Below are 8,434 nucleotides of genomic sequence, written 5' to 3'. Positions count from 1 at the left end.
AATTGAATAAATTCTAGAAAAGGCGAAATATAACCTCAAGTTTTTACTTCAATAAATTTTTTTGAAAAAGGGGTCGATCATTAATACTCCCTCCGTCACAAATTTATGTGAATAAAGTTTATTGGGTACGGAGTTTACGACGACAACAACATACTCGGTGTAATTTCACAAATGGGATCTGGGAGGGTAGGATGTACGCAGACCTTACCTTTAAAATAAGTCATAAACGTTTTCATGGTTATATATCATCTCATTAAGGTTAATCAAAAGTTTAAAATTAATTTATACTATATTAAAAATATGTCATTCTTTTGGAATTGACTAAAAAAAAAACAGTGTCACATAAATTGAAATAGAGAGTAAGCAATTGCTAGTTCAATACTACAATTCAAAGTTTGCAATTTGAAATTTCACTTTTGTGTTATTAATTTATAAATTTAAATTATACAATGTAATAACATATACCTTTAATATAAAAAATACATTTAATATAGTCACGTATCATTTATTTTGAATAATCAATCACTACTATTATTGCTTTACGAGCTTAGGTCATACACATTGATAGTTTGAAGAACTTTTTACAGTTGTGAATTTTAATTTGTGATATTACATTAGTTTTCATTTTATCAGATTATCAATTAATATTTATTAAAAAATTACTTATAATTATTAAATAAGTAATTTAATTATGTAAATATTTTTCACACTGTCTGTGTATAAAACTTAAAATACAACTATCTACAACGATTTTTTAAATTTTTAAATAATTTAATTATGTAATATTTCTTACATGCATAAAACTCAAACTCGAAAACTATTGATTGACTAGATATAAAAGGTTAAAATTCTACTCCTGATATAAAAACACTTGGGAAACAATACACAAATGTCAAAATACACATCTATCTATATACAGAAAAAAAGAGTAGGAGAAAAAGCCACAATTATAGTATATTTCCATTTCAAGTGGGGACAAAAAGACAGGGTCCCACATATTACACCTCCTTGCCCTGTCCATTTCCCTCTTTCTCTCTCCTATGCACTTTTTATCATCTTATGGTATATTTTTATAAAGATATTTTATTTTATTGTTATTATTATCAAGAACTCAACTATTCAACAGCATACAATCCTAAAAGAACCAATCCTTACCCTCAAACAGTAGACAAACACAAAGAGTCAGAGATACTGAAAAAGGTCGATCTTTCTAGTTCAGAGTTTTTTCTGTTGTACGGTCTAAAATTTGCACACAATAAAAAGGGGTTTATCTGTAATCCTTTTTGGTCAGCTTCACAGTTATATTATCAGGTAAAAGTTGTTACTTTCTTGAGTTTTTTTTTTTTTTTTTGGTGTTTTTCATTCAGATGGGGTTGCTTGTTCTTCATCTTGGATTGTGTAGTTTTTGCTTTTTGATCTGTTTTTTGGGTTGCTGAAATTCTTGGATTTTACCATAATTTCAAGATTCATTTTTGAGAATTTTGCTGTTTTCCAGTGGTAAAATCTTACTTGGATATGTGTGCTCTTTCATATTTTCTTGGAGTAGTTTTCTTGTTTTTGTGTGAACTTCAACAAGTCTATATTTGACTTTTTTCTCATCTCTTGTTTGAAATTTTTTGAAAGGATTTGTGGTTGTGTTAGTTGATGGTGCCTTTACACAGCTCACATAATATAACAGGTCCGGATGAAGGAGGAGGGTTGCTGTAAGACTAGCGTAAAAAGTAATTTAACTGTGATTTATCCTTTGGATGTTCAATTTGAAAGCAAATAGGAAAAAAGATCCATACAGTTGACCCCAAGTAATTTGGAATTGAGAGACAGATTGATTGGTAGAATTGTCTGGAAAGCAAAAAGATGTTGCTTCTTGCTGCAGATTATGATGCTTAGAAATAAATCACCTATAGTTATGTCAAAGTTCTTCACTTTTTGTTTGGATTCTCTGTAATTTGTTTGTGGCAGCTTAATTTCTCCTTTTCTGATTGAAGTTGGCATATTTTATTTTTATCTTTCCTGTGTGGTTTGCCGGCTATTACACTGGAGCGGGGTTTACCCGAAGGGTAGAGGCTGCCGGTTCCTTTGTCAACAAAAAGTTGGCATATTTTGTCACTCACATTTTCTGTACTCTTTAACAGCTAATGTTCTATTTAAAATGGAATTTTGTTTTACCGATATCTCAGTTTGAATTCTTGATTTTTCATGAGAACTGAGAAGGTGTAATTTTCTTTTTGTATGAGCAAACATCGTAATATATGAAAGATAGGTTGTATTCTATCTTTAATCTTCTCTCTTTTCATTAATGCAGATTCTATTCCGTTGTACAGCGGAAGCACAAATCATTTGCGTAAATTCTATATGTACTCAAATAGGAAGCAACTTCTATTGCTTAAATTCTAAGGGAAGTGATTAGTGAAGTACTAAGAAAGGTTGCCAGTCTGAGGAGAAGTGATGGGTCATATATGTGAATTCTGTGGGGAGCAGCGGTCAATTGTATATTGTCGGTCAGATGCAGCTTGCTTATGTTTATCATGCGATCGCAATGTGCATTCTGCGAATGCCCTTTCACAGCGCCATTCGAGGACACTGTTATGTGAAAGATGTAATTCGCAACCAGCTGTTGTTAGACGTGTTGAGGAGAAGATTTCTCTTTGCAAGAACTGTGATTCGATTAGTCATGCTGGTTCTGATAAGAGACAAGCACTTAGTTGTTATACTGGATGCCCTTCCGCTGCAGAACTTTCTACTATCTGGTCATTTCTCTTAGATAATCCTTCAACTGGTGATTCAACTTGTGAGAAGGGAATCGGTTCAATGAGCATCACTGACAACCGACCTATGGATGGTCAAGCTCCTCAAGGAAAGTTCAACTCTCAAGATACATCTGCCACAGTTCAAGTGAGTGAAATGCATACTAACGACAAATCAAATGTTTTGATGCGATCCTCTACGCCTACTCTTGGCAACAAGCTAAACAAGGTGGAGCAAATTGCTGGATCTGTGAATTACCCCTTATCAAAGGTAATCTAGGTTTTCAAAGATATCTTATAATGTGAAGCTAATATTCTAGCTGATATGTAGCGGAACTCATAATTAGTCGACCACTTGGTGGGTTCATGAAGCCGAGGTTGTCTTGCACCTTGTTGTTCCTCTGGAATCTTTCAACAAACATGAGTTTTGATTTGCCAGTGCACAGCAGGGGCGGAGCCAGGGGGTGAAACTTCGCCGGAAAATTACACTATATATAATACAAGATTAAAATTATCTTTTATGTATATATAGTAGATGTTGAATCCCTTTGTCTGTTTCTTTCTTTATATTTTGAATCCCCTTACTGAAAATCCTAGCTCCGTCATTGGAACTGCCCAGTTTCTTTTTGTAACGCTACCTGAGATTAGTGAACTAGTAAGAGTCTAAAAATGTAGAGGAAGATGAACTCTAATTTATGATGCTTTCTTCTTTCTTATAAGAGAATTCCATATTCTTCTTCAAGCATTTGGTTGCTCTGCATTATTTTATAGTGTAAAAGTTTGAAAATGGTCATCCACAATGTGTGTTACCTTAATGCTTCTAAATCATTCGATCCAATACTTCTTGGTAGTTGCTTATTGCTGTTGTTGTTGTTCTTACACAGGGCTGCTATTCTGGAGTAAAAGGCTCAACCATATATGAGGATGATCCTTTCGCTCAAGATTTCAATATGGATGAAGTGGACTTGAGTTTTGAAAATTATGAAGAGCTATTCAGTGGTTCTCTCGATAATACAAATCAGCTATTCGAGAATAACGACATTGATGGATTATTTGGGACGAAAGATATGTCAGTTTCTGATTCCAGCTGCCAGGATGTCAATGCTGTCGAGGTGATTCCAACAATAAACATTATCAGTCGTGCATAATTCAATGTTGTCATATACTTTTAAATAATTTTGATTTGATGCACAAGGTTTGCTATCATTAGTCTATTAGGTGGATCAAGAACTAATAAATTGGTGTCTACTACTATCAGTTGAGTTATAGAACTAGTAGGTTTATCATTTTACTTGCTGTTCTTTCTGATACTTGTATGATGCTTGCCCTCTTTTTGTCCTAATCCGTGATTTGCTTTCACTTTTCTTTAAGTTGCTTTGTTTAGGTGTCCCGTTTCTTCTTTGGCGTCTTAACCATTGTTATATGTTTCATAATTGGGGCAAAGTCAGTATATGGATATCTAAATAAACCAGAGAGTGTGCTTGTGCTAGCTGAGTCATACTAATTCTTAGCAGGCAAAAGCATACGCAAGGCAACAAAATCAGATGTACTTAAGACTTCTTTTTTTTTTTTTTCGGATTTTTGGGAAGTCTCCGATTAAATGGTAGTTTCCACTTAAACAAATAAATCCCACGACAGCACTACTACCAGGTCATATGGCAAGGAGGATTCTTTCAACATTGCAAACGTTTATTGGAGTGGTTTTATCCATGTGAAAAGGACTTCTACCTCATTAATTAATTAATTTATTTATTCATATTAGAGAGTTGTAAGTAGCACCCAGTGAGAATAAAATGAGAAAAGGCTGCTTGAGATAGTTTGGTCATGTCCTGCGTCGACTCTCAAATGTATGGTTGGTAGGTGTGAAACCATGGTGAGTGAAGGTGTTAAAAGAGGACGAGGTAGATCTAAAATCACATGGAAGGAAATTGTCTCAAAAGATGTACAATCTCTTGGAATCCACACAACCTTAGTGAAAGAAGGGTACAGTGGGAAAAAAAGGTTTTAAGGCGATGCCAATTCTACCAATTCCTTTGGAATATGTTTTAGTCATGTTAATACATTTTGTTTTGGCCCTATGCTTTCTAGGAGTCTTTTAGTCTTATCAGCGATTTTTATGCCTGGAGAAAATATAGAGAACTTTTAGTAGTACTTTTAATCTTTAATTTTATTTCGTATAATGTTGGCCTGAGAGGAATTTAAATGGAGAAACATGGTCATAGAGGATTCATACAGCCGGCTCAACTTGTCTGGGACTCAGATGTAGTAGTTGTAGTAGAGAATTGCAACAAAGCTAAGAGAAAACATAATTCTTAGCACCAGGAAAGTTTTCTACTTTTTGCTATAAATATGATAGTTGTTGAATCAACAACATGATATCCATTGTTTAGAAGTCGTCTGCTGGCAAGTGATTACAAACATTCTAAATCGATGATCGGAGGTGGTATGGATTTTATTATTCTGCACATGCAAATCATATTCTTTTCTTGGGATGAAAGTGATTCTTAAGATATTTCCATGAAATTTTTCTTTCTTTTCTACATTCCCAAGTATCAGGAGCTGATACCGATGAAAATTTTGGGTCGAGGCAAGATTATTTTAGTTCTGCCCATGTTTTGATATTACTGCATGGATATGAAATAGATCTCAGCATCTGTGTTTATGTTGGACGACGCATCAGGAACCTAAACTGATCGTTATAGGATTTTGTAAGACCAGTGAACGAGATATTCCTTTCAGTTATGGAAAGCAAATGTGCGATTTTAGTCCTTTTCTCTAACCAGATGAGCTACCTGAACCACTTTCCATGTCTTTTTTGTTTGGCAACCTATAGAGGGTCTTCCACTACACAACAAACATAAAACTTTCCTGTTTTGCGTGAAGTCTTTACCTCCTCTTGTTTTTCCTTTGAATGATCTGTGAGTGATTTATGTTTTTACATTCCATTTCATGTGTTCTGATGCGTTCATCTCTTCGTCTGTGTTTATTCTTGATATTATTCTTTTTCATGATGAAAGTCTCTCTAATCATACCTAAACATGCATGAACTTGACTCAATGAAATAATTTACCAGGGGTCGTCGATGCGAAGGGTAATGGCAATGCAGCCAGCATTTAGCAATGCAGAGTCCGCAGACTCCCTGATGAGCTGTAAAACAGAACCTGCTAATTATTTTGGAAGGCAAGCGTCCATCCTCTCATTTTCTAACCTCGGGGGAGAAAGCAATGCTGGGGATTACCAAGAATGTGGAGCCTCCACAATGCTACTTGTGGGAGAACCACCATGGTCCCATCTGTATCCTGAAAGTTCATTGGCGTCAAGTAGCAGAAGCAATGCTGTATTGCGCTACAAGGAAAAGAAGAAAACCCGCAAGTAAGTTCTCTTGTACTAATCAGCGAGTAGTATCTTTAGGAGTTGTCTGGTAGGGTGTATTAGCCCATTAGGTAGAATAATGCTACAATGTTTGGTTAAGTCTGGTACAACTGATGCCAGTATGACTTATACGCGCTATTCAGTACTATTCGTATACATAGGAAACCATGGGATTAACAATACCAGTACTATTCCTATTCAAATACACCCTATTCAATACTATTTAGAAATTATCTAATGCATGTTATTTAATACAATGAACTAAACAGTCGATAAAAATGGTACCATCATAAGTTCATAACTAATCTCAGCATTACTAATACATCCTATTCAACACTATCCTTATACACCCTACCAAACGACCCCTTTGTTCCATGCAAAAGAAATGGTGCTGCTCTGGATAAGAGTTTCTGGATTCCTTAGTATTTGGTTTCGGGGCAACCAATGCTTCTCCTAATTTTGGCATCTTATTTGTCATTTTAATTTCCTAATTCAAAAATCATATCCTTCCATGTACACTCTTTTAAGTCAAGAAATGTTTTCCACATTTATGTTCATCAGTGCAACTAATTGAGGATGTCTTGGCCATGTAGCTAAATACATAAGAGTAGAAGCTTCCTTTAACTCTCGGCTTATTCTCTTTGTTCATATCTTCTAACTATCCTTTTAATGTATAGATTTGATAAGCATGTGAGATATGAATCTCGAAAGGCAAGGGCTGATGTGAGAAGGCGTGTGAAGGGACGCTTTGTCAAGGCTGGTGATGCTTACGATTATGACCCCCTGAACGAGACCAGAAGCTTTTGATTCCAAAACTTATCACCATACATATTAGGAAACAAAGGATCCGTATTTAATTGGGAAAAATTGATTTAGGTATCACGCGAAAGGATGGACGGGTAAGGTCTGCGTACATCCTACTCCCCCTAGACCCGACTTGTGGGATTACACGGGGTATGTTGTTGTTTTTCTTTTGTGAAAGGATGGATAGAGCCTTATTTCCTTTCTTGCATTGGCATTGTATGGGTTTCTCAAGGGATTGCGATGTTTCTTATCAAGGAAGGTGGACCTGGAAAGAAGGATTCTCTGCTGCTTCACCAAAAACCGACTTATCACCCAGAAAAAAGGAAAGTCAACGTGCAAACCTTTTGCTAAGCAAGTGTGCTGCAGAGAATGGGACTTGGCCATTTCTAGAGGTACACGATCAGCTTCATTCAAGAAAGGAGTCAAGATTTGCAATCTCGACTGTAATTATTTTGTTCATCGACTACACCACGTTTGCTTATGTTGTTATCACTCTAAATAGGTGGAGTTTACCGATTTTGAGTCCCAAAATAATTCAACCATACGTCCTTTCATGTCTGAAGGACTGAGAGTTCCTTGGCTATTATGTTTTGCAATGTATAATATGTTACCTGAAACGCCCTCTCTACCCCTCAAAGCTAGTGGTAAGGTCTGTGTACATCCTACCCTTCTCAGACCCCACTTGTTAGGTTACACTGGGTATGTTGTTGTTGTTGTCATGTGTAATATATGTAGAAGGGCTAGAATGGATCGTGAGATGACAGATGAAACTTGCTTTTGTTGACATTTTTCCTAATTTGTTGTAGATAAAATGTACAGCAGTAGACAGTTGGAGCTTTGAGAGAGCAAACCATCACCTGCTATAATCTTCTCATTTGTTGGGAATTATGGTTTCTGGTAGTTATCTGAGCATTACATTTGAACTGCTCTTACTATTTTATTATCTCTAGAAATCTAGTACTTTATGTTAAATAAAGAGAAGCAATAAGCAGTTGCCAAACCTCCAAATTTGTGCATTGGTCAAACCTAATTTGCATTAGGTTCGGCTGTCTACATTACACCCTTGGGTGCGGCTCTTCCCCTGACCCTGCTAACGCGGGATGCTTTGTGCACTGGGTTGCCCTTTTTAAATAAGTATATTAAACAAATGAAGCTTTAAAAGCTCCCAATAATTTTTAGGTGGAGATGTATATCTTACCAGGAGTTGACCTTTTTTCTAATTGATTTTTCTGGAAAATGGTTTCTAATAGCTACCCTTTTAGGAGAATTTACACTTGTTCACTAAAAAGTTATTTTAGTCCTAGCCATGGTACAAAAATAATTAGGGAATTATTAAAAGGGTTTTATCATTCTTATCTCTATTGACAAGTTCCTCTAAGCACCTAATTCGGTCATATGTTTTGCTGTCCTATTTGTCAATTGTGATTCCATTATCCGGTATATAATATAGTTGCAAGAATTTCTGGAACACAAAGAGAATCATTTATATATTTTATTAAAAGGGATATGTTTCT

At 35.5% G+C, this 8,434-nt stretch overlaps 1 protein-coding gene across 5 annotated transcripts; it reads left to right on the top strand.

Annotated features, from left to right (window-relative positions):
- The first annotated feature begins 1,093 nt into the window (after positions 1–1,093).
- Positions 1,094–7,757, top strand: LOC132641013 (zinc finger protein CONSTANS-LIKE 10-like). 5 transcript variants are annotated; one of them, XR_009582574.1, is made up of 6 exons: positions 1,094–1,311; positions 2,303–3,015; positions 3,629–3,856; positions 5,818–6,116; positions 6,794–7,015; positions 7,180–7,757. XR_009582574.1 is itself a non-coding variant. In XM_060357863.1 (5 exons), the coding sequence occupies exons 2-5, from the start codon at positions 2,446–2,448 to the stop codon at positions 6,921–6,923; spliced, it is 1,227 nt and encodes a 408-aa protein (XP_060213846.1). In that variant the 5' UTR covers positions 1,094–1,311; positions 2,322–2,445; the 3' UTR covers positions 6,924–7,757. The 5 variants fall into 5 exon arrangements, 2 of the variants coding, with proteins under 2 accessions (XP_060213846.1, XP_060213845.1); XR_009582573.1 differs by having other exon boundaries at positions 7,153–7,757; XR_009582572.1 differs by having other exon boundaries at positions 6,794–7,070.
- Positions 7,758–8,434: the final 677 nt, after the last annotated feature.

The sequence above is a fragment of the Lycium barbarum genome, chromosome 5, assembly GCF_019175385.1.
Source record: "Lycium barbarum isolate Lr01 chromosome 5, ASM1917538v2, whole genome shotgun sequence".
Taxonomy (NCBI): Eukaryota; Viridiplantae; Streptophyta; class Magnoliopsida; order Solanales; family Solanaceae; genus Lycium; species Lycium barbarum.
The sequence above is the reverse complement of the archived record's forward strand: the minus strand, read 5'-3'. Positions and strand labels throughout refer to the sequence as shown.

What these genes read in the sequence shown, in the direction of transcription:
- LOC132641013 (XM_060357863.1), top strand. Translation starts at nt 2,446, where the DNA reads ATGGGTCATATATGTGAATTCTGTGGGGAGCAGCGGTCAATTGTATAT. An exon ending in AGGATGTCAATGCTGTCGAG is followed by an intron (nt 3,857 to 5,817) that starts GTGATTCCAACA and finishes ATAATTTACCAG; the next exon opens with GGGTCGTCGATGCGAAGGGT. An exon ending in GAAAAGAAGAAAACCCGCAA is followed by an intron (nt 6,117 to 6,793) that starts GTAAGTTCTCTT and finishes TTTAATGTATAG; the next exon opens with ATTTGATAAGCATGTGAGAT.